The sequence below is a fragment of the Oncorhynchus keta genome, chromosome 21 (assembly GCF_023373465.1).
Source record: "Oncorhynchus keta strain PuntledgeMale-10-30-2019 chromosome 21, Oket_V2, whole genome shotgun sequence".
NCBI lineage: Eukaryota > Metazoa > Chordata > Actinopteri > Salmoniformes > Salmonidae > Oncorhynchus > Oncorhynchus keta.
In genome coordinates this window covers 20,936,870-20,964,061 of record NC_068441.1, presented here as the reverse complement: position 1 = coordinate 20,964,061, position 27,192 = coordinate 20,936,870, and the positions used below count along the sequence as shown (strand labels likewise).

Sequence of the window (27,192 nt, the reverse complement as noted above, 5' to 3'; positions counted from 1 at the left end):
ATATCTTTCAGATATTTTCTAATTCCTCTCACTCATGAGGAGGAAAAAGGCATAACAGTTCACAGAAGTAACAAATAGTGGTAGACCTACCAATTAGTTAGTGTTTGTTTCTGAATTCTTAAGTGGTTAACTGAACACATCTACTCTACTGCACTTTGCTCTACTGTGCTGTACTGTGATGTCCAAACTCTATGATTGTTTCAGATTTAGCCTGGTCTGGACCAACCAAATGTGGTCTTATTTAGGGACAGAGCTCACTACAATAATTAGCAGTCTGTAGAATAACACCCAATAATAGACAAAAAAAGGACATTACATATTTCTACCTTTTGTGTACTTATTCAGGATACATCAATTAGAAGCCTAATTGTAGGACAGGCAGACAGACAAACACACAGACACAACACACACACATAGAAGGGGACAAACATAAATGCAGACAGACACACTCACAAACATATGTAGCATACATAGCTTCAGGCTTTATGGAGGCCGTGGGTTGAGAGTCCCGTTGCGTAGAGAAACTCCAGCAGATCAGAGAGGAGGAGCCCACAGGCACATAAACATGGAGTACCACCGCCTCGCTACACACACACACACACACACACACACACACACACACACACACACACACACACACACACACACACACACACACACACACACACACACACACACACACACACACACACACACACACACACACACACACACACACACACACAGGCAGGCAGGCAGGCTTATCCTTGGATGCCTGACAGCCACTAGCGATGTCTTGTAGCTCTACTATCTGACTTATGTAAAGCGAGGATGCTACTGCAGAATACACTGGGTGCACAAAACATTGGGAAAACGTTCCTAATATTGAGTTGCACCTCCCCTTTAACCCTCAGAATAGCCTCAATTTGTCAGGCATGGAGTACAAGGTGTTGAAAGTGTTCCACAGAGATGCTGGCCCAAGTTGACTCCAATGCTTCCTACAGTTTTGTCAAGTTGGCTGGATGTCCTTTGGGTGGTGGACCATTTTTGATACACACGGGAAACTGTTGAGTGTGAAAAACCCAGCAGCATTGCAGTTCTTGACACACTCAAACTGGTGCGCCTGGCACCTACTACCATACCCAGTTCAAATGTCTTGCCCATTTACCCTCTGAATGGCACACATACACAATCCATGTCTCAATTGTCCCCTTCATCTACACTGATTGAAATGGATTTAACAGGTGACATCAATAAGGGATTATAGCTTTCACCTTGATTCACCTGGTCAGTCTATGTCATAGAAAGAGCAGGTTCCTAATGTTTTGTACACTCAGTGTAGATCAAGCTATAGATTAGAAGATGGCTGCTCTTACTGTTTGAATGGAAGAATGGATGTCACTGACTCGACCATAATATGACCACTTCTTACTGTAGTAAGTCTGTATCATAGCAACAGTGACCAGGGAAACAGGGAAATTAAGAGATGAAAACAAAGCAGAAGTAGAAGTTGTTGAAGCCAATGGTCACGCCTCTAGCATGGATGGAGTTTGTAATAATAGGAATATTCTGCCCAATTTCTTATTCTTTCTTCTCCTCTCTACTCTCTATCCCATCTCTCTCTCTCCCTCCCTCTCTTTCTCTCTCTCCCTCTCTCTCTGTAGGGTTGAAAAGGATAAGGAATCCAGAGCGGATGATTAGAATTGCCGTGGGATACACAGGACATGCCCCTCCCAAGAGTGATGACACTGACACCAACGGTAAAGCAAACACACTCAAACATCGCATCACAGGACCCAACAGACATGTGCTGCTTTTTGTAGGACGAGGTGACTGTGTGTTGAAAAGCCTTCTGGCTAAACAAGCTGGCAGCCGAGGCCTTATTCTCATCAGCTCTGTTACGAACCTCTTGTGGACAGATATACTGTACATAAACGTAACTGGTACTGTAGAATCTGTCACTATCCTATGGGATGCATGAGATAACAAGCAGCATTAGTTCTGGGTCTTGGGTTTTCGTCACTCCCAGATCCTAATCAAGCATCTGACCAAATTATCAGAGATTTTAGTTCTGGGTTAACTGAGATTACTCTGTTACAGATAATACACACACGCGCACGCACACGCACACACACACACACACACACACACACACACACACACACACACACACACACACACACACACACACACACACACACACACACACACACACACACACACACACACACACACACACACACACACACACACACACACACACACTCTAAAGTGAGTCTCATTCTCATTCAGCTCTGTTACAGATCATGTTTATTCATGCGTGCCGACGCAGAGCAGTGTGTGTGTGCGCACTCTCACACACACACAGAGCTTATTTTAGGAGCAGAAGCTCATTGTCATGCCTAATCAATGCACAGAGCACTATCTATCCATACGGCATGGATCAGTGTTACTGGTGCTGGGGGAAACAGACCGTGGCTGGTTAAGAAAGAGCTGGCTTTAACTGAGATGTATGAGAGAGAGACAGGGCGATCAAAGGGGTTTTTGTGTGTTTCTAGTTCTTGTTCTAGTTTGGTGTGTGAGTGTATGTCTATTTGTGTGTCTGCATGTTTGTGTGAGAGAGAGAGAGATAGGGAGAGAGTGGTTGAGTGTGTGTGTGTGTGTGTACACACACGGGGTGAGGGCCGGGAATATCTGTAGTGTTAAGGGGAGCTATAAAGGTGATGAGTGCTTTGATTGGTTATTGATCCTCAAACAGGACAGCCATCCTAGTGTGTGTTTGAGAGGAGGCCCAGAAACCTTTTTTCTGTGGGGAGGTTATTGATTTGTACTGTGTGTTTCTACTCTCCTTGTCTACTCTCCTGATCTGTCCTGAGATACAACAGAGCCAGGAGAGGACAGAGCCAGGAGAGGACAGAGACAAGAGAGGACAGAGACAAGAGAGGACAGAGCCAGGAGAGGACAGAGCCAGGAGAGGACAGAGCCAGGAGAGGACAGAGCCAAGAGAGGACAGAGACAAGAGAGGACAGAGCCAGGAGAGGACAGAGACAGGAGAGGACAGAGACAAGAGAGGACAGAGACAAGAGAGGACAGAGACAAGAGAGGACAGAGCCAGGAGAGGACAGAGACAAGAGAGGACAGAGACAAGAGGACAGAGCCAGGAGAGGACAGAGCCAGGAGAGGACAGAGCCAGGAGAGGACAGAGCCAGGAGAGGACAGAGCCAGGAGAGGACAGAGCCAGGAGAGGACAGAGCCAAGAGAGGACAGAGCCAGGAGAGGACAGAGCCAGGAGAGGACAGAGCCAGGAGAGGACAGAGCCAGGAGAGGACAGAGCCAAGAGAGGACAGAGACAAGAGAGGACAGAGCCAGGAGAGGACAGAGACAGGAGAGGACAGAGACAAGAGAGGACAGAGACAAGAGAGGACAGAGACAAGAGAGGACAGAGCCAGGAGAGGACAGAGCCAGGAGAGGACAGAGACAAGAGAGGACAGAGACAAGAGAGGACAGAGCCAGGAGAGGACAGAGCCAGGAGAGGACAGAGACAAGAGAGGACAGAGACAAGAGAGGACAGAGACAAGAGAGGACAGAGCCAGGAGAGGACAGAGACAGAGACAAGAGAGGACAGAGACAAGAGAGGACAGAGACAAGAGAGGACAGAGACAAGAGAGGACAGAGACAGGAGAGGACAGAGAGACAGGAGAGGACAGAGACAAGAGAGGACAGAGACAAGAGAGGACAGAGACAAGAGAGGACAGAGCCAGGAGAGGACAGAGCCAGGAGAGGACAGAGCCAGGAGAGGACAGAGCCAAGAGAGGACAGAGCCAAGAGAGGACAGAGACAAGAGAGGACAGAGACAAGAGAGGACAGAGACAAGAGAGGACAGAGACAAGAGAGGACAGAGACAAGAGAGGACAGAGACAGGAGAGGACAGAGACAGGAGAGGACAGAGACAGGAGAGGACAGAGACAGGAGAGGACAGAGCGACAGAGACAGGAGAGGACAGAGTGACAGAGACAGGAGAGGACAGAGTGACAGAGACAAGAGAGGACAGAGACAGGAGAGGACAGAGACAGGAGAGGACAGAGCGACAGAGACAGGAGAGGACAGAGTGACAGAGACAGGAGAGGACAGAGACAAGAGAGGACAGAGACAAGACAAGAGGGACAGAGCCAGACAGAGCCAGGAGGGACAGAGACAAGAGAGGACAGAGACAGAGCCAGGAGTTGGACATGGCGCTTGTAGCCAGGAGAGGGTTCGTTTCCGGGACAGAATGTATGCAAGACTGTAAGTCGCTTTGGACAAAAGAGAAATGGCATATATTATTATTATTATATATTATAAGAGAGGACAGAGACAAGAGAGGACAGAGACAAGAGAGGACAGAGCCAGGAGAGGACAGAGCCAGGAGAGGACAGAGACAAGAGAGGACAGAGACAAGAGAGGACAGAGACAAGAGAGGACAGAGACAGGAGAGGACAAAGCGACAGAGACAGGAGAGGACAGAGTGACAGAGACAGGAGAGGACAGAGTGACAGAGACAGGAGAGGACAGAGTGACAATAACAGGAGAGGACAGAGTGACAATAACAGGAGAGGACAGAGCGACAGAGACAGGAGAGGACAGAGTGACAATAACAGGAGAGGACAGAGACAGGAGAGGACAGAGCGACAGAGACAGGAGAGGACAGAGTGACAATAACAGGAGAGGACAGAGACAGGAGAGGACAGAGCGACAGAGACAGGAGAGGACAGAGAGACAGGAGAGGACAGAGAGACAGGAGAGGACAGAGCGACAGAGACAGGAGAGGACAGAGAGACAGGAGAGGACAGAGTGACAATAACAGGAGAGGACAGAGTGACAGAGACAGGAGAGGACAGAGAGACAGGAGAGGACAGAGTGACAATAACAGGAGAGGACAGAGCGACAGAGACAGGAGAGGACAGAGTGACAATAACAGGAGAGGACAGAGCGACAGAGACAGGAGAGGACAGAGCGACAGAGACAGGAGAGGACAGAGTGACAGAGACAGGAGAGGACAGAGAGACAGGAGAGGACAGAGTGACAATAACAGGAGAGGACAGAGCGACAGAGACAGGAGAGGACAGAGCGACAGAGACAGGAGAGGACAGAGTGACAAGAACAGGAGAGGACAGAGACAGGAGAGGACAGAGCGACAGAGACAGGAGAGGACAGAGTGACAATAACAGGAGAGGACAGAGACAGGAGAGGACAGAGCGACAGAGACAGGAGAGGACAGAGCGACAGAGACAGGAGAGGACAGAGAGACAGGAGAGGACAGAGTGACAATAACAGGAGAGGACAGAGCGACAGAGACAGGAGAGGACAGAGTGACAATAACAGGAGAGGACAGAGTGACAATAACAGGAGAGGACAGAGCGACAGAGACAGGAGAGGACAGAGAGACAGGAGAGGACAGAGTGACAATAACAGGAGAGGACAGAGAGACAGGAGAGGACAGAGTGACAATAACAGGAGAGGACAGAGTGACAATAACAGGAGAGGACAGGGTGACAATAACAGGAGAGGCCAGAGCGACAGAGACAGGAGAGGACAGAGTGACAGAGACAGGAGAGGACAGAGAGACAGGAGAGGTCAGAGAGACAGGAGAGGACAGAGAGACAGGAGAGGACAGAGAGACAGGAGAGGACAGAGAGACAGGAGAGGACAGAGAGACAGGAGAGGACAGAGTGACAGAGACAGGAGTGGACAGACAGGAGAGGACAGAGACAGGAGAGGACAGAGCGACAGAGACAGGAGAGGACAGAGTGATAATAACAGGAGAGGACAGAGCGACAGAGACAGGAGAGGACAGAGAGACAGGAGAGGACAGAGTGACAATAACAGGAGAGGACAGGGTGACAATAACAGGAGAGGACAGAGCGACAGAGACAGGAGAGGACAGAGTGACAGAGACAGGAGAGGACAGAGTGACAATGATAGGAGAAGACAGAGAAACAATGACAGGAGAGGACAGAGCGACAGAGACAGGAGAAGACAGAGCGACAGAGACAGGAGAGGACAGAGCGACAGAGACAGGAGAGGACAGAGCGACAGAGACAGGAGAGGACAGAGTGACAGAGACAGGAGAGGACAGAGTGACAGAGACAAGAGAGGACAGAGCAACAGAGACAGGAGAGGAGAGAGATACAGGAGAGGACAGAGATACAATGATAGGAGAGGACAGAGAAACAATGACAGGAGAAGACAGAGCGACAGGACAGAGCAACAGAGACAAGAGAGGACAGAGCGACAGAGACAGGAGAAGACAGAGAGACAGGAGAGGACAGAGAGACAATGACAGGAGAGGACAGAGAGACAGAGACAGGAGAAGACAGAGCGACAGGACAGAGCAACAGAGACAAGAGAGGACAGAGCGACAGCGACAGGAGAGGATAGAGAGACAGGAGAGGACAGAGAGACAATGACAGGAGAGGACAGAGAGACAGAGATAGGAGAGGACAGAGAGACAGGAGAGGTCAGAGAGACAATGACAGGAGACGACAGAGAGACAGAGACATAGACACCCCAGAGCCCAGGGACATGATAATATATAATAATAATATATAATAATATATGCCATTTAGCAGACGCTTTTATCCAAAGCGACTTACAGTCATGTGTGCATACATTCTACGTATGGGTGGTCCCGGGAATCGAACCCACTACCCTGGCGTTACAAGCGCCATGCTCTACCAACTGAGCTACAGAAGGACCAGAGACAGGAGAGGACAGAGACAGGAGAGGACAAAGACACCTGATAGGACAGAGACAGGAGAGGACAGAGAGACAGACAGGGACATGAGAGACAGAGAGAGAGAGGTCAGGGACAGATGGAGCGGGGGAGGGACTGGGGAGGAAAGAGGAATGGTGAGGGACAGGGAGAGGAGCAGAAAGGGAGGCTAAGGTTGTTGGTTTGAGAATCAGAGGGGAAGGCTTGGGCTGTGATTCATTTTCTTTAATTGTTTTGTTGATTGATCGATCATACCAACAATTCCTCACATCCCAGCATTCTCTCTGTTGTGGCATCCCAGCTGAGGATGACTTGAGGAAAGGTTTATCAGCAGAATCATGAATTAGCATGCACACCCATCCCTCTATCCCTCTCCTCATCCCCCCTTCTTCTTAATCTCCTCTCTCCCTGTCTTTTCCTTCCTTCCCCATTTCTCTGCCTCTTTTTGCACGCACATCTACCCCAAACTCTTCTCCTCCTCTCCCTCCTTCCCTCTCTCCCCTATATCTCCCCCTTTCTCTTCTTCCTTCCCCTCTATCTCCCTCTATCTAGTTTCCGTGCAATGAGCCTTTCTTTCACATTCATTTTATTTAGAAAAGGGGGAAATATGACATTTCTCCTCAGTACTGGGAGAAATATTTGTATTTATTTAACACCCCTACTCTTACAATAAGTGCCATGGGATCTTTAGTGACCACAGAGAGTCAGGACACCGTTGAACGTCCCATCCAAAAGACAGCACCCTACACAGGGCAATGTCCCCAATCACTGCCCTGGGATACTTTTTTGACCAGAGAAAAGAGTGCCTCCTACTGGTCCTCTAACACCACTTCCAGCGGCATCTGGTCTCGCATCCAGGGACTGACCAGGACGAACCCTGCTTAGAGACAAGCCAGCAGTGGGAGGGATGAGGGTGGTATGCTGCTGTAAGAGTTGCATTTGAGAGTTCTTTACTCTGGAAAGTTTTATAATTAACTGACAGCCTCACAGGGGTATTGGTTTTTTTCAGTAATACATGTGGAAATGACAGTTTTGGAAGGTAAAATATTAATCAACTAATGGATGGGGAATGTGCAGTGTGCTGGACGTTCATTTGTAGCATATTTGATTCTTATATAGGTACCTGTAAAGATGCTGTTCAGATGGAAGTGTGTTGCCATGGGAATTTGTTGGTGGTAGGATCGTTCTGGAAAGTCCCAAGGGAGATATAAACTTAGGTGGTCCACACGCACACAACCACGCACATGTATGAGTGTGTGTGCTTGCATGCATATGGTGGGTGTGTTTGATCGCCGGTTTCATGTGGGTTTTCTAGTGCATTTCAAAGGCAGGGCCCTGATGAGAATTCCTCTGATCAGTGGTCGGAACATCGGGGACACTGGGCGGGATATGTGTGTGTGTGTGGAGGAGAGGATTTAAACACTGATTGGCATTCATAGCAGTGAGTCCGGAGTGCTGCTAAATAAGAAATTAGGCTTTACCTAAGCCAGCGCCATTCAGCTGTTTGAAATTCTGTCTTCTCAGGGCTTCTATTAATAAATGCATAATTGATTAGGGTGAGCATACGTGCCTGAATACACTCTCACTGTCTCTATCACTATCTATCTATACCCCCCCCCCCTCTCACACACATACACACATTGTGTCAGCGTGTGTGCATGAGCATGTTCAGGAGTCTCACGTCTCCTGGGGTAAACAGAGGTCCTTCACTCAAACTCAGTCAATAACCCGTCTGTCTGTCTCTCTGTCTGTCTCTCTGTCTCTCTAGGTGAGCCTGGCCAGTTGAAGATCTACCTACCTAAGAAGCTGTTGGAGTGTTTGCCCAAATGTTCCTCTCTACCCAAGGAGCGCCACCGCTGGAACACCAATGAGGTGAGAGAGCACTTAGGAGGACCCAATCATAGGTTGCGCTTTGTCCACGGACATGGATGGATCAGGGCCTCTGTGTAGCAGTGTTTTAGTGTGGTGACCTCTAGCCTCTTCCATAGGTCAGCATCTTCCTTTACTATTCCAGTGGATGGGTTTCCACATGTGTAGTTCTGAAGAAAACTATTGTGCTGGGCCAACTTGTGGTTTGCTATTATTTCTGTTTTGATTGCGGATAGAGACTGAGGCGTGTGTGTTATTGATTTAGGACAGTGGTTCCCAAACTTTTTTATAGTCCCGTACCCCTTCAAACATTCAACCTCCAGCTGCGTACCCCCTCTAGCACCAGGGTCAGCACACTCTCAAATGTTGATTTTTACCATCATTATAAGCCTGCCACACACACTACACAATATATTTATTAAACATTAGAATGAGTGTGAGTTTTTGTCACAATCCGGCTCGTGAGGAAGTGACAAAGAGCTCATATAGGACCAGGGCACAAATAATAATATAATAATATTACAATTTTGAATGACTCACCACAGGTTAATGAGAAGGGTGTGCTTGAAAGGATGCATATAAGTCTACAATGTTTGGCCTCGAGTGGTACAGTGGTCTAAGACACTGCATCTCAGTACAAGACGCATCACTGCAGTACCTGGTTTGAATCCAGGCTGCATCACATCTGGCCTTGATTGGGAGTCCCATAGGGCGGTGCACAATTGGCCCAGTGTCGTCCGGGTTAGGCTGTCATTGTAAATAAGAATGTGTTCTTATCTGACTTGCCTAGTTACATTTTAAAAAGTTGGGTTGTATCGGAGAGAGTCTTAACATTGTGATTTGCCAAAGCAGGATACTCTGAGCACAGCCCAATCCAAAAATCTGGCAGTGCCTTCTGAGTAAATTCAATTTTCACAGAACCGCTTGTTGCAATTTCAATAACGCTCTCTTGTTCAGATATCGGTAAGTGTACTGAAGGCAGGGCATGAAAGGGATAACGAATCCAGTTGTTTGTGTTATGTGTTTCAGGAAAGTACCTGCGTAATTGAGCACCTAACTCACTCAGGTGTTTCGCAATATCACATTTGACATTGTCCGTAAGCTTGAGTTCATTTGCACACAAAAAAATCATACAATGATGTAAAGACATGAGTGTTGTTAATGCAGACTAAGAAGAGCTCACACTTCTTAATCATAGCCTCAATTTTGTCCCGCACATTGAATATAGTTGTGGAGAGTCCCTGTAATCCTAGATTCAGATCATTCAGGTGAGAAAAAACAGCACCCAGATAGGCCAGTCGTGTGAGAAACTCGTCATCATGCAAGCGGTCAGACAAGTGAATATTATGGTCATTAAAGAAAACTTTCAGCTCGTCTCTCAATTTAAAAAAACATGTAAATACTTTGCTCCTTGATAACCAGCGCACTTCTTTCTGTATGTTGTTAAAGCGTTACATGGTCGCTGCCCATATCATTGCATAGTGCAGAAAATACACACGAGTTCATGGGCCTTGCTTTAACAAAGTTAACCATTTTCACTGTAGTGTCCAAAATGTCTTTCAAGCTGTCAGGCATTCCCTTGGCAGCAAGAGCCTCTTGGTGGATGCTGCAGTGTACCCAAGTGGCGTCGGGAGCAACTGATTGCACACACGATGCCACTCTACTATGTCTCCCTGTCAACCCAGCTTTTGCGCCATCAGTACAGATATCAACACATCTTGACCACCAAAGTCCATTTGATGTCACAAAGCTGTCCAGTACTTTAAAAATATCATATCCTGTTGTCCTGGTTTCCAGTGGTTTGCAGAAGAGGATGTCTTCTTTAATTGACCCCCCATAAACGTAATACCAGGAGCTGTGCCAGGCCCGCCATGTATGTTGACTCATCCAATTGTAACACATACAATTCACTAGCTTGTATGCGAAGCAGTAATTGCTTCAAAACATCTCCTGCCATGTCACTGATGCGTCGTGAAACAGTGTTGTTTGATGAAGGCATTGTCTATATAGTTTTTTTTGTGTCCTTTTCCTCCAACATTGTCCCAGCCATATCCGCGGCAGCAGGAAGAATTAAGTCCTCCACAATTGTCCTTGTCCTAGCCACTCGGTAGTTCACCATATAAGACGCTTCTAGCCCATTCTTATTGATGGTAACTGTTGCTTTTATATGTCTTGCTACTCAAAAATGGTCTTAATTCTCGATCAAAAAACCCCTGTGGCTTATTTTAAGAGTGAAGGTTTCATCGAGTTGTGAGATAGTACTTTTGCACATACAGTTGAAGTCGGAAGTTTACATACACTTAGGTTGGAGTCATTAAAACTTGTTTTTCAACCACTCCACAAAGTTCTTGTTAACAAAGTATAGTTTTGGCAAGTCGGTTAGGACATCTACTTTGTGCATGACACAAGTAATTTCTCCAACAATTGTTTACAGATTATTTCACTTGTAATTCACTGTATCACAATTCCAGTGGGTCAGAAGTTTACATACACTAAGTTGTCTGTGTCTTTAAACAGCTTTGAAAATTCCAGACAATTACGAGCCTGGTTCATCCTTGGGAACAATTTCCGAATGCCTGAAGGTACCACGTTCATCTATACAAACAATAGTACGCAAGTATAAACACCATTGGACCATGCAGCCATCATACCACTCAGGAAGGAGATGTGTTCTGTCTCCTAGAGCTGAACGTACTTTGGTGCAAAAAGTGCAAATCAATCCCAGAACAACAGCAAAGGACCTTGTGAAGATGCTGGAGGAAATAGTTACAAAAGTATCTATATCCACAGTAAAAGGAGTCCTATATCGACATAACCTGATGACATAACCGCTCAGCAAGGAAGAAGCCACTGATCCAAAACCGCCAAAGAAAAGCCAGACTACGGTTTGCAACTGCACATGGGGACAAAGATCGTACTTTTTGGAGAAATGTCCTCTGGTCTGATAATGACCATCGTTGTGTTTGGAGGAAAAAGGGGAAGGCTTGCAAGCCGAAGAACACCATCCCAACCATGAAGCACAGGGGTGGTAGCATCATATTGTGGGGATGCAGGAGGGACTGGTGCACTTCACAAAATAGATGGCATCATAAGGGAGGGAAATTATGTGGATATATTGAAGCAGCATCTCAAAGACATCAGTCTGGAAGTTAAAGGTTGGTCGCAATTGGGTCTTCCAAATGGACAATGACCCCAAGCATACTTCCAAAGTTGTGGTAAAATGGCTTAAGGACAACTAAGTCAAGGTATTGGAGTGGCCATCATAAAGCCCTGATCTCAATCCCATAGAAAATTGGTGGGCAGAACTGAAAAAGCGTGTGTGAGCAAGGAGGCCTACAAACCTGACTCAGTTACACCAGCACTGTCAGGAGGAATGGGCCAAAATGCACCTAACTTATTGTGGGAAGCTTGTGGTAGGCTACCTGAAAGGTTTGACCCAAGTTAAACAATTTAAAGGCAATGCTACCAAATACTAATTGAGTGTATGTAAACTTCTGACCCACTGGAAATGTGATGAAATAAATAAAAGCTGAAATAAATCATTCTCTCTACTATTATTCTGACATTTCACATTCTTATAATAAAGTGGTGGTCCTAACTGACCTAAAACAGGACATTCTTACTAGGTTTAAATGTCCGGATTTGTGAAAAACTGAGTTTTAAATGTATTTGGCTAAGGCACTCCTCCCAATATAAGTGAACCCCAAATAAATGTAGTTCTCATCATATTTACGCCTCTTCGATGATCCAACGTCCCGGTCTGTTGTTCATTGCTTTCCCAGGTAAGGGGGCAGTAGCTCTTCGGCTGCATCAGATTCACATCTGTCAGTGTCTGTGCTAGCTGGGCTAATAACAAATGTAGAATTACTGATGCTAGCATTGGGTGTGCTCGTGGAAGCAGAACAACTTGTGTCGACAGTTGAAGGTGTAGTATTGCTGGTAGTAGCAGTACTACCAGTAGAGTTGGTATGTGTCTCTATGGACACGGGCCTTACTAAATGGACTGTTTGAAAATGTGAAGAAAAGTGTCAAAAAAAAAAAAATATATTTTTTGATGTGAATCACATTTTTATGTGGCGTACCCCCGACGGCATTGCATGTACCCCAGTACCCCAGTACCCCAGTACCCCAGTTTGGGAATACCTGATCTAGGAGATGTACATTCATTACTATGTGATGTAAAGCTTATTTGGCTTGTGGTTTCTCCTCTGAGGCAATTCATTACATTTTTCATGCGATCCATCTCAGTGAAGGACAAACAGCATATCTGCAGCCTACAGAACAGAGCACTCACTGGAATCAAGTGTGTGTGTCTGTATGTGTGCCTGCATGTGTGTATGTGGTTCCGAATTGAGAGCAGTTTGTGATCTTTCAGTGCTGAGATCGTTGTGTAGGAAACACAGAGTCGAGAGTATGCGTGAAGACAGACCCTATCCTCTCTCATTGTCTCTTTCTCCTTCTGTGTGTGTTTGATGATGGAGTGAAGGCTCAGTTCAGGGGAGGGTTGGGTGTCCCTGGGAGGATTCCTTCAAAGCTCATCTGTTTCATCAGAGGCCTAAAGTTTCCTGAATACTTAAACACCCATAGTGTCTGTCACCCCTTTGTCCTTTATAGGCATACTCCTGTTTCTGCGTTTGAGGGAGAGAGAGACATGGAGAGAGAATGTGTGTTTATGTATGTGTTTGTGATTGTGTATGTCATTTAAGGGATAATGCCAGAGAAGCTGGTGTTTGGAGGGTATATTGGCACGGGTATTGTTCGTCTCAGGCCGGCAAACCGTGCCAATATATCTTCCTGTAATAACAGAGCTGTATGTCGGGAAGCAGGTGCAGGTGAAACGTTTAATAAAACAACATAACCAGTAACGAGACAATTCCATAAGGCTACACGCTGGTAAACAAGAACAATACCAACTGGTGAGAAAACACAAGGGAATGACATATAAAGGGGAGGAAATTATGAAGGTAATGAAGTCCAGGTGTGAATCATAATGATTAACATGTTTGTGTGATGATGAGTGCCAGGTGTGTGCAATGATGAATCCCAGGACATGTGGTTAGAATTGTGGTGACGTCGTACGCCGGAGAGGAGGAGCAGGAGAAGATGTGACACTTCCAAACACCGGCTTCGAGGGCAATATCACTTTTCTACAATGGGTTACCAACATATTCAGACATATTTTCATTAAAAACTTTATTTTGATGAATTTATTCATACTATTTCATCCTTCCACAAGATATCGTCCCTAAACAAATCTATGGTTTCTACCGAAGCCAACTGGTCGTTTGTTCTATTGGTTCGGTTGCCAGAGACACGACCCAGTCGTTCAGTCTTTTTGTTCTGTATCTATGGCAGCGACCCAGTTGTTTGTTCTAAATATTTCAGCTATACTGGCTGGCAACGTTCTTCTCCCTTGCTTGCTAGCTAGCTAACTACGGCTAATTTATAGTCATGTCAAACAATGTAGACAGAATAACAACAGTTGCTGCATTTGTTTAAGCTCTTTTCTAGTGACATTTATTTGGACACATCCATAACAATGAGATAATGCGGTTTCACCAGGCATAGAAAATGTGCTCTCTCGTCAGGACACTGTTGTTCAGAGGAGCTAGCCAACAACACAGCTAACACAATAACTTCAATCGGAAGCTGGAAAGACTGAAAAGTAGATGCACAGTTTCGTTTGACCTTTTTTCAATTGACATTTCTTTATATATATCCATAAAAAGGATGCCAGCTGATTCATGATTTCGACTGGCGGGGAAACGCTGCCTGCCTTTCTCTCTCGTCCCGACTCTTGACCCACCCCGACACGTTCATTACTGTGGGACAGTTCAAGATTGAATTTGAATATTGAAGCAATGTTGCAAATGTCGAAGAGACAGACAGCAAGGTTTATACTAGGGATACACAATATTTTGGTGAACATATTAGAATCACCCGATATTAGCTAAAAAGGCCGGTGTCTAGTTTAACACCAATATGCAAAACCGATGTCAACGCTGACGTGTATACCTATATAACATACATGTCATAATGACGCCGCGTAAAATGTTGCACTACACGTGCAACACAGCATTCATAACCTCGCCCACAATGTCTGCTGTGTGGATGGAGCAGTCAACAAGTCCAGCAGTCATTTGAAAGGGTAAGAACATTTCAGCCAGACAACTCAAAGGGGAAATCCATTAACGCCAAGATAATGGAATTCATTGCCCTTGACAATCAACCGTTCTCTGTCGTGGGTGATGTTGGCCTTCACCGACTGGTTGAGCACCGGTACACACTACCAAGGGTGCTATTTTTCAGATGTTGCCCTACCGGAGTTACACATTAGTAGTGTCACTTTTATTAGCTTCAAGACATACATACTATGGAACGCCGTTTGGGTCTTTACGTGTAAAAAAAAGATACAGTAGCACTGTCAAAGCTGTACAAAACATTCTGCAAACACCGGCCACAAACGATGTGTTTACAATACTGTGTTGGTAATAAAGCATCATTTGTTCGACCGCAACTTCTGAGGTAGCTAGCTTTAGCTTGGCACCTAGCTAGCACCAATATAACCTGCCTGAAAACAATGACCAGTAGAAACTGCAGTCATTTTCATTATTCTTATGTAAATGCCAACAAAATAACTGTGTGTGTGTGTGTGTGTGTGTGTGTGTGTGTGTGTGTGTGTGTGTGTGTGTGTGTGTGTGTGTGTGTGTGTGTGTGTGTGTGTGTGTGTGTGTGTGTGTGTGTGTGTGTGTGTGTGTGTGTGTGTGTGTGTGTGCAACCTTTATTTAACTAGGCAAGTCAGTTCAGATCAAATTATTATTTACAATGACAGCCTACCCCGGCCAAACCCAGACGAAGCTGGGCCAATTGTGCACCGCCCTATGGGACCCCCAATCACGGCCAGATGTGATACAGCCTGGATTCAAACCAGGACTGTAGTGACGCCTCTTGAACTAAGATGCCGTGTGTTAGACTGATGCGTCCATGTGTGTGTGTTAACTATTTAACTGTACTAGAATTCTTAAAAGGCCGCTAAAATGTTAAATATCGGTATCGTGTTTTTTTGTCAAGGAAAATATCAGATATCGGTATCGGCCAAAAATGTCATATCGATGCATCACTAGTTTATACAAATCTCCACTGTTGAAAACTAAATGTTAGTCTAAAAGACATGTGAGATAATGTGTCAATGCTTTTTATAGTGGAGGTCAAGTTTATAACATGCCTGGCTGGGCTGATGAGACAGTGGATTGCGCTGTCAGATGGAACAGAGTAAATAGGCATTTTAACACCATAGGTTTAACTGGTGGTAACTTGTGGATAAGACACCGCTGGAATGCACTTTTAACCAATCAGCTTTCAGGATTAGACCCACCCATTGTATGAATCAGGCATAACTGATGCACCAAAGCATTATATACCTCTCCTCCAAATGGTTCTGTCTGAATGTGATTTGGATGGAATCTCACAGATGGGTTCTGCTGATAATTTAGCTGGCTTCTAAATCCCACTAGTACTGTGTGTGTGTGTGTGCGTGTACACGTGAGAGTGCATGCGTGTGTATGTGTTAGCCTATCATCATGGTGCTAAATGTCCCAGCTAGCACATAACGTTCTGAGAACCATGTTTCTTAGAGCTTGGTGAGTGTGTTTGTCCTATGGTTATTTTGCATTCAACCACCCAATGTTCTGGAATGGTGTAAGATACTGAGCTAGCACATAACGTTCTGACAATCCTATGTTTCTGAAGTGGGAATTTCAGGACCTCAGTATAATGTTTCCTACAGGTTTCCCCATGGTTCTATTTAAAGGAACATTCTCAAATTGTTCCAAGAATATTAAGAAACAACATTCTTCTATGGGAATTTCAGTACTTCAATGTTTTCTACTGTTTTCGTCATGATTTTATTTAAAGTCATGTTTTCAGAACGTTCAGAGAACGTTAAGAATCAATGTTCTTCTATGGGAATTTCAGTACTTCAGCATAACGTTTCTTCAGGTTTCCTCATGCTTCTATTTAAAATGTTCCATTAAAACCAAAAGAAAACATTACTAACATTCATAGAATGTTCTAAGAATGTTATTTATAAATATATGCATTCTGTTTTCAGCATCAACAAAACTTTCTCTATCGTCTATCTTGTTATGTGTGTTCAGGTGTGTTGGCCGCGCCCACTAATTGGCCCTACCTGATCTAAATGAGTGCTTGTTTCCTTTGAAATGGGGTCTGTTTGAATAGACTCAAATGAACAGCTTTGTATGACTTCCAAGAACATGCTAGATGTTTACCTTCCGTTCTCAAAACTTTGAAAAAAAAAGTTCTGTTTTATTGTTCAGGAAACGTATGGCTTCATTCCCAGAACCAATGGGAAACCAAAAATGTACATTTCCATAACATCCAAGGAACCACATGTGCTATCTGGGGCTGCTAATACAGCATGGTGATGACTTATTGATAAAAGGCCAGTCAGACACACCCAGTGATTACTATCTCTTTCTAATGTGTGTGTGTGTGTTTCATTTCAACCTGCAGCGGGATCCACGTTTTAGAGGGAATCTTAGTGATCCTCTCTCTCTCTCTCTCTCTCTCTCTCTCTCTCTCTCTCTCTCTCTCTCTCTCGCTCTTTAGCTTTTCTGTATTTTCTTTTGCACTTGGTCTTCCTCTCTATCCGTCTCTACCTCCTCACTCTCTATGACCTTTTTCACATTGACGATAGCAAAGGGACATTTTAGAGAGGTTCTGGAGAGACAATACTGTTGTGTAAACTTGCCAAATGATCACGTCTCAAGCACTAACTCCAGAGGTTGTGTATGACACGCGCCCTACAGTTACCCCTATCCGAGCAGGGCAGTGTGAAAACAATTCTCCTCATATTTAAGACTTGTTTTATTGAGTTAAATTGCAGCAACAGCCTGTTTGTTACATTCAGAAATTGTAGCAGTAACTGAGCCACATAGAACTAAACTATGGAAGCCCATTCCCCTAACATTGTTTTTAGGTCGATAGGCAACCATAACTCAACTTTGAGATATGTAAGTAAACATTGTGAGATTGTACAAACAGAATATGTTCAATTGTAACATTGTGTGGTGATGTCAGAGGTGGCACCACAAGGGAAATTGTTTTATATGGGCCATGAAAAGGTTTTATATGGGCCATGATGGACTAGATGTTTTCTAGACAGGTCATACAGTGTGATTTAAAAGAAAAAACTCCTGGATAAATTCCTGGTCCTAGAGATGACTACATAACAATCCTGTCATACTTGTCCTTAACACTCAAGATGTGGGACTTCAAGAAGTATGGAGAACAACACATTCTAATGAAAGGGGCAATTTTTTATTATGTACACAAATCCTATTCAAGAATATACTTTTTTGTTCCTTAATTATTTTTTCTCCAAGATTTCAAGTTGTTTATTTTCCTAGACTTTTATCTGACCCCTCTGCCCTGTTTTTCCCCCATTGAATTTGAGGGACCTCCTATGACACCACCATCTTGGAGATTCAACATATATCTCCTAGCAAATCATCAATTATTGATTATGTTAATAATCACTTCCAACTTTTATTTGAAATGCACCGGAACACAGCAGTATGCCCTTTAATGGTCTGGGATAGCCTGAAGTGCCTTGCAAAAGTATTCATCCCCCTTGGCGTTTTTCCTATTTTGTTGCGTTATAACCTGTATTTTAAATGGATTTTCATTTGGATTTCATTCAATGGACATACACAAAATAGTCCAAATTGGTGAAGTGAAATGAAAAAAAAATACTTGTTTACATTTTTACATTTCTTTTATAAAAGCTGAAAAGTGGTGTGTGTGTATGTATTCACCCCCTTTGCTATGAAGCCCCTAAATAAGATCTGGTGCAACCAATTACCTTCAGAAGTCTGTGTGCAATCTAAGTGTCACAGGATCTCAGTATATACAGTATATACAGTTGAAGTCGGAAGTTTACATACACTTAGGTTGGAGTCATTAAAACTAGTTTTTCAACCACCACACGTTTCTTGTTAACAAACTATAGTTTTGGCAAGTCGTTTAGGACATCTACTTTGTGCATGACACAAGTCATTTTTCCAACAATTGTTTACAGACAGATTATTTAACTTATAATTCACTGTATCACAATTCCAGTGGGTCAGAAGTTTACATACACTAAGTTGACTGTGCCTTTAAACAGCTTTGAAAATTCCAGAAAATTATGTTATGGCTTTAGAAGCTTCTGATAGGCTAATTGACATCATTTTAGTCAATTGGAGGTGTACCTGTGGATGTATTTTAAGGCCTACCTTCAAAATCAGTGCCTCTTTGCTTGACATCATGGGAAAATCAAAAGAAATCAGCCTCAGAAAAAACATTGTAGACCTCCACATGTCCGGTTCATCCTTGGGAGCAATTTGCAAACGCTTGAAGGTACCACGTTCATCTGTACAAACAATAGTACGTAAGTATAAACACCATGGGACCACGCACCCGCCATACCTGCTCAGGAAGGAGACGCGTTCTGTTATCCTAGTGATGAACTTACTTTGCTGCTGAAAAGTGCAAATCAATCCCAGAACAACAGCAAAGGACCTTGTGAAGAGGCTGGAGGAAAGAGGTACAAAAGTATCCATAGCAACAGTAAAAGGAGTCCTATATCGACATAACCGGAAAGGCCGCTGAGCAAGGAAGAAGCCACTGCTCCAAAACCACCATAAAAAAGCCAGACTACGGTTTGCAACTGCACATGGGGACAAAGATCGTACTTTTTGGAGAAATGTCATCTGGTCTGATGAAACAAAAATAGAACTGTTTGGCAATAATGACCGTCGTTATGTTTGGAGGGAAAAGGGGGAGGCTTGCAAGCCGAAGAACATCATCCCAACCGTGAAGCACTGGTTGCATCATGTTGTGGGTGTGCTTTGCTGCGGGAGGGACTGGTGCACTTCAGAAAATAGATGGCAACATGAGGAAAGGAAATAAAGTAGATATTAAAGCAACATCTCAAGACATCAGTCAGGAAGATAAAGCTTGGTCGCAAATGGGTCTTCCAATTGGACAATAACCCCAAGCATACTTCCAAAGTTGTGGCAAAATGGCTTAAGGACAACAAAGTCAAGGTGTTGGAGTGGCCATCATAAAGCCCCAACCTCAATCCTGTAGAAAATGTGTGGGCAGAACTGAAAAAGCGTGTGCGAGCAAGGAGGCCTACAAACCTGACTCAGTTAAACCAGCTCTGTCAGGAGGAATGGGCCAAAATTCACCCAGCTTCTCATCCACACAGACCAAACTGGTTTTGTACAGGGTCGTCTCTCCCCTGATAATTTACGTAGATATTTTGACATTCTTTTTTATACTAATGTTCTTAAGACCCCAAATGTTGTAGTCTCCCTTGATGCTGAAACGGCATTGGACAGAGTGGAATGGACGTACATGTACATTATGTCTGTATTATCAAGGTTTCGTATTTTGTATTCAAATGATTTATATTATTTCTTTATATATTATTATTTATATTTATCACCGGTGACAGTAGTTAAAGATGCGTTACACAAAAATCGCTCCGCCATTTCCTGGTTGCTAAAATTCGAATAGTTCGCCTAATTTCAGTTTATGTGACAAAACAAGTAAGTAGAGAATCATTGTACCATCTAAATCGCTGTGAAATATCTTTCCATAACTAAAAATATTGTATTGTGTACAAAAACAAAAGTAAAAGGCACAAAAACAAAACTTAAGAACGGGAAGCATAAAAATAGCGCATATTTTACAGATCTACCACATGTTACACTTGCTTTCAATGAGAATGACAGATCTATAACTCATATTTCTATGTGAATTTGGTCAGGTCAAAAGGTTTCATACAGCAGCTTTAAAACCCACACCCAATACTCACTCCTCTCCCTGTTTTCTTGAGGGACAAGGCAAGGCTGTCCGACCAGTGCAGAACTTTTTGCTTTGGTCATAGAACCCCTATGCCACCATGATTAGATCACATGACCAAATTAAAGGAATTATTTCCAAAGTATACACCTCACATGGTTATGGGCTTAACCAAAGAAGACACCTGTACCATGTCAGATATATAGTTTAAATTAATTACATTTTGAGTGTACATCCCAATATTACACTTTATATACATTACAGAACACTGAAATATAATAAAACTGTTTGACATATAAACACCCGATTTTTGCCGTGATTTATTTTTAAAAAGTGTACTAATTATGAAATTCTGAAAAATCTGAATAACATTCCACCGATTAGGCCACTAGGTATTTTGATTGCAGGAAAGGGCTACGTACTTCGGAATTTTCATACCCAGTAATGTACATTGAGAAAACAAAATATTAAGAACACCTGCTCTTTCCATGACATCGACTGACCAGGTTAATCCAGGTGAAAGCTATGATCCCTTATTGATGTCACTTGTTAAATCCACTTCAATCATTGTAGATGAAGGGGAGTAGACGGGTTAAAGAAGGATTTTTAAGCCTTGAGACAATTGAGACATGGATTGTGTAGATGTGCCATTCAGAGGGTGAATGGGCGAAACCAAAAATGTATGTGCTTTTGAACGGGGTATGATAGTACGTGCCAGGTGCAACGGTTTTTGTCAAGAACAGCAACTCAGATGGGTTTTTCACACTCAACAGTTTCCCTTGTGAATAAAGAATGGTCCACCACCCAAAGGACATCCAAACATCTCATGTTTGGTATACTCAGTGTACATGATTTGTATAACTTGAACTACATTCCAGTTATTGAAATGATTACCAATGACTTGAAAAGCATGTACTTACTTCCTACTTCTCTTGTGGGCAGAGTTAATGTAATCAGAATGTCAATATTACCAACATTTCTTTATTTGTTTCAGAATCTTCCAATTTCACCCTCTCTGCATTAAAAAAAGAAAATAAATCACCCAGAATTCATCTGCAGGTCCTGTATCTTCCATATAATGCAGATGGTCTGAATTTACCCAACCTAAAACTTTACTATCGGGCAGCCCAACTCTCCCAAGTTAATCATTGGTTTTCTCCCTTATTAAGTTATTGGACAAGGCAAGAAACCTTTGCCACTTTGCCATATGAGTTGAAATACCTGCCCTATTTTGGCCTGGAAGAGATAAAGAAGATTATAAATAACCCAGGCAAGTATGGAAAGCAACTCATAAATTACTGGGTTACAATGCATCTCTCTCCACTTTTGCTCCCATATGAAGGAATCCCTGCTTTTCATCCTCTTTTAATGAATCTACATTTAAATCCTGGCACAACTTGGGTTTAAGAGAAATCTACCACTTCTTCTAGGATGGTACTTTTTGTTCTTTTCAACAATAACGAGATCAATTCTGTATTCCATCTGACCATTTGCTTAGATTTTTTTCAAGTCTGAAATAATGGTTAAATTGAAACAGGGTTCTCTTGTGAAACCCAAAGCATCTAAACTTGATGTTTTACTAAATAATAAGTGTATTTCTAGGGTTTATAAATTGTTGTTAGATTATATGCCAGTAGACACCAATGTTCCTAGTTTGAAATGGGAACCTGATTTACAGGTTGAAATAAGCAGAGAATAATGATGTCTTTCCTTTGTTGGTGCTGTAAGAGGCAACATTAGACTTTTTATCATGTTTTGGACATGTAATCTTATTTCAATGTTTTGGGAGTCAGTAATCAACACAATTTCAGAATGTTTACAGATTTATATCCCTCTCACGCCTAGCTTGTGTTTGTTTGGGACTAGTGAACTAGATCCATGGAACAGAAATCTGAAAAAAAATATTAATCTGTCTGTGCTTGTGGCAAAGAAATGAATAACACTATTCTTGAAATCAGACAGTCCCCTGCTTTAACACACTGGCTAAATGAAATATCTGGCTACATCCCTATAGACAATATTTGATATAACATCAACAGAAGACCACATGTTTCCAAAATATCTGGCATTCCCACATTCAATTCATGTAGATAAGAGCAAATAAATAATGAGTGACATATTTATGTATTTGTCTTGATGGTTTTGTTTATTCGTTTGTCTGATTGTATGCATTGCTGTACCTTGTTTGGTAGTGTACATGTGTATGCAACACATGGGGAGGGAAAAACGTGTTGTTTCATTAATTGAATCATGCATTATGATGAAATTGTACTTACAAGTGGTACTTACAGATGGTTAGTTGTATTGTTGTAAGGTATGCCTACTGCACTTTTATATTCGTATTAGAGGGGTAATCATACATTTTTGATTGGCAAACATTACTTGATGAAGATGTGTTGTTAGCTTTAGTTATGTAAATTGAAAAGTCTATGTACATATTATGTCAATTGAAAAGTCATTCCCAATAACTATTCAGTGAGAATGCCCTATATATCGTTACCTCTCTCTGAGCGTTCGGAGGGGTTGGGTTAAATGTGGAAGACACATTTTGGTTGAACACATGAAGTTATGCAACTGACTTGATATCCCCTTTCCCTTTCGCCTTCCTCTCTCCGGGGGTCACCTAATAGTGTGCTAGTGTGTAAGAGGGTAAAAGGTGTGTGTACAGTGGGGTCATGCTGTTTGGGTGTTGCTGCATGCTGGTTCACTGCGGTTCCTGGTGGGAGTGTGTGTATGGGATTAGTCTGTGTGTGTTTGGGGGTGTGTGGGATTAATGCGGCGTGTCAGGATAAGGACAATTCTGATTAGCCCAGATGTAATCCTTCTGACTCTCAGTAGGAAGACTGATATCCTTACCTCACCCCACTCTATGTGTGTGAATATGATCTTGTCACGCATGGCTTCCCTCAACCTTTTCACCTCTCCAGATCACTGAGGTGTGGCCCCTGCATTTTCTCTTTCTTATTCTTCCTACCTTTCTCCCTCCTCTTCTCCTATATCTCATTCTCTCCCTCCTCTCTTTCACACTCCCTCCACTCCTTCTCCTCTTATCTCATTCTCTCTCTTTCCTTCTCCCCCTGACTCATTCCCTCTCTCTGTGTTCTGCACCCAGTGATGTGTGAAAAGATTGGGGGATAAAGGGATGGATTTCTCCCTATAGGGCTGAGGGGATGGCTGAGGCTTCTGTTCAGTAACAGACTGGGGGTGGATGTGTTCCCATAGTAATACACTATAGCTTAAAGGAAAACTCCACACAAAAATGATATTTTGGTATTTGTTTCATTCGTCCATTGTTGACATAGTCTCAAAATGCTTTGCTTGTCAGCAATCAAGTTTAAGATATTTAACTTTCAAAACACAGAAATAATTTTGCATCATATGATGCAAAAGGCATCAGACTGGGAAGGATTTCTGCATTTTGAAGGTAACATATCTTGAAAACTTGAGTCCATGTCCTGACGAATTGAGGCTGTTCTAAGTGCAAAGGGAGGTACAACTCAGTATTAGGAAGGTGTTCCTAATGATTTGTGTACTCAGTGTATACGTATAATACAGTGTATACGTATAATAATATATACCATTTGGCAGACTTTTATCCAAAGAGACTTATCGTCATGCGTGCATACATTTAACGTATGACACAAAAAATGATGTCAATGACAAACACAACAGAAGGTGTACTGGTCTACTATATCAAAGCATCCATCTTTGTTTAATAATGAACTAATGATTCATTATTTGGAGTATATGGTAATAGTAGATAGATAGCAAGGTACAGTGGGGCAAAAAAGTATTTAGTCAGCCACCAATTGAGCAAGTTCTCCCACTTAAAAAGATGAGAGAGGCCTGTAATTTTCATCATAGGTACACTTCAACTATGACAGACAAAATGAGAGAGAAAAAATCCAGAAAATCACATTGTAGGATTTTTTATGAATTTATTTGCAAATGATGGTGGAAAATAAGTATTTGGTCACCTACAATCAAGCAAGATTTCTGGCTCTCACAGACCTGTAACTTCTTCTTTAAGAGGCTCCTCTGTCCTCCACTCGTCACCTGTATTAATGGCACCTGTTTGAACTTGTTATCAGTATAAAAGACACATATCCACAACCTCAAACAGTCACATTCCAAACTCCACTATGGCCAAGACCAAAGAGCTGTCAAAGGACACCAGAAACAAAATTGTAGACCTGCTCCAGGCTGGGAAGACTGAATCTGCAATAGGTAAGCAGCTTGGTTTGAAGAAATCAACTGTGGGAGCAATTATTAGGAAATGGAAGACATACAAGACCACTGATAATCTCCCTCGATCTGGGGCTCCATGCAAGATCTCACCCCGTGGGGTCAAAATGATCACAAGAATGGTGAGCAAAAATCCCAGAACCACACGGGTGTACCTAGTGAATGACCTGCAGGGAAACTGTTGAGTGTGAAGTAACAAAGTAACAAAGTCTACCATCAGCAAGGGCATTGAAGATGAAACGTGGCTGGGTCTTTCAGCATGACAATGATCCCAAACACACCACCCGGGCAACAAAGGAGTGGCTTCGTAAGAAGCATTTCAAGGTCCTGGAGTGGCCTAACCAGTCTCCAGATCGCAACCCCATAGAAAATCTTTGGAGGCAGTTGAAAGTCTGTGTTGCCCAGCAACAGCCCCAAAACATCACTGCTCTAGAAGAGATCTGCATGGAGGAATGGGCCAAAATACCAGCAACAGTGTGTGAAAACCTTGTGAAGACTTACAGAAAACGTTTGACCTCTGTCATTGCCAACAAAGGGTATATAACAAAGTATTGAGATAAACTTTTGTTATTGACCAAATACTTATTTTCCACAATAATTTGCAAATAAATTAATTAAAAATCCTACAATGTGATTTTCTGGATTTTTTTTCTCATTTTGTTTGTCATAGTTGAAGTGTACCTATGATGAAAATTACAGGCCTCATCTTTTTAAGTGGGAGAACTTGGACAATTGGTGGCTGACTAAATACTTTTTTGCCCCACCGTAGATAGATAGTAGATAGATAGCAAGGTAGATAGATAGCAGATAGTAGATAGATAGCAAGGTAGATAGATAGCAAGGTAGATAGATAGCAAGGTAGATAGCAGATAGATAGCAAGGTAGATAGCAGATAGATAGCAAGGTAGATAGCAGATAGATAGCAAGGTAGATAGCAGATAGATAGCAAGGTAGATAGCAGATAGTAGATAGAAAGCAAGGTAGATAGATAGCAGATATTAGATAGATAGCAAGGTCGATAGATAGCAGATAGTAGATAGATAGCAGATAGTAGATAGCAAGGTCGATGGATAGCAAGGAAACTGCAGTCTGTCATTGTTGCCTGTTCTTTCTGTTTGATATTTTTTACACATGTATCTAGTGATGTTGCTTCATGATGCTTACATGATTGTGTGAAGAAGCGGTTGAACAGATGACGTACATGCACACACACAAACACACATGCACCGCCTGCCATGCCTGAATAGTGCATTCCTCCACGGTGTGTGTGTGTGTGTGTGTGTGTGTGTCTCTGTGTGGGTGTATATGTTCCCATAGTTACAGAGGCAGTGTTAATCTGAGACATGCTCACCCAGACCTTTCTGCTCCCACATCAAAGAGCCTATCCTAAAGGCCTAACGAAGGACACACACACACACACACACACACACACACACACACACACACACACACACACACACACACACACACACACACACACACACACACACACACACACACACACACACACACACACACACACACACACACACACACAATGATTTTTCTCTAGTGTGTATCTAGTGGAGAGTGAGCCTTGGTTTCTCTTCCTAATGAGCTCTTGCTGGGGCGACTGTTAATTAGCGCGCACACACACACACAGAAGACTGTCAATTAGCTCTAATTGACTTTGCTGATTGAGTCAGAGCAGTATGTGTCTCATTATGTTCCTTCTCCTACACCCACACGCACACACGCACACATTAACAGACACAGAGGTGCTAATGTTAACTAGCTGATAGCTGATAGAGGTGTGAGGGGAGCATTTAGAGCAGGGTTCCCCAGCTAGCACATAATGTTCTGAGAACCATATGTTTCTTAGAGCTTGGTGAGCGCTTGGTTGTCCTATGGTTATTTTGCATACAACCATCCCACAACTTTATGGGAATGTTGCAGGATAGTTGCTTGGCTTTGGAACATTCTCAGCACATTTAAGAAAACTTTAGTAACATTCAAAGAACATTTGAGAATGTTATTTGAAAACATATACATTCCATTCTCAGCATCAACAAACATTTCTCTATCCTCTATCTTGGTAAGTGTGTTCAGGTGTGTTGGCCCACTAATTAGCCACACCTGATCTTAATGAGTGCTTGTTTCCTTTTAAATGGGGTGTGTTTGAATAGACTACAATTAACAGCTTTGTATGGCATGCGAGCTCCATCCTGGCAGCGCAAGAGACTAATTCCATGGATAGAGAACAACTCATTATATGGATAGAGAACAGACAATTATATTATCGAATACCACTGATGCAATAAAATCACAATAAAAAATAAATGTGTTTGCATGATTGCCTACTAGGGAAATTAAAGTAAAAAAAAAAAGTTGTCCCAGGCCTCATGAGTTGCGCAGTGTACATTGCATTGCAGTGTACGCAGGGGTACGATTGTGACCGGGAGTCCCATAGGACTGTGCACAATTGGCCCAGGGTCGTC

The 27,192-nt window shown here is 43.1% G+C and overlaps 1 protein-coding gene across 1 annotated transcript in view; it reads left to right on the top strand.

Annotated features, from left to right (window-relative positions):
- LOC118377479 (calmodulin-binding transcription activator 1) overlaps positions 1-27,192 on the top strand; it is a 130,636-nt gene that overhangs the window by 8,232 nt on the left and 95,212 nt on the right. The window contains 2 exon segments of the mRNA XM_052473461.1: positions 1,644-1,739; positions 8,499-8,602. Of these exon segments, the coding sequence (XP_052329421.1) occupies positions 1,644-1,739; positions 8,499-8,602 (200 nt within the window).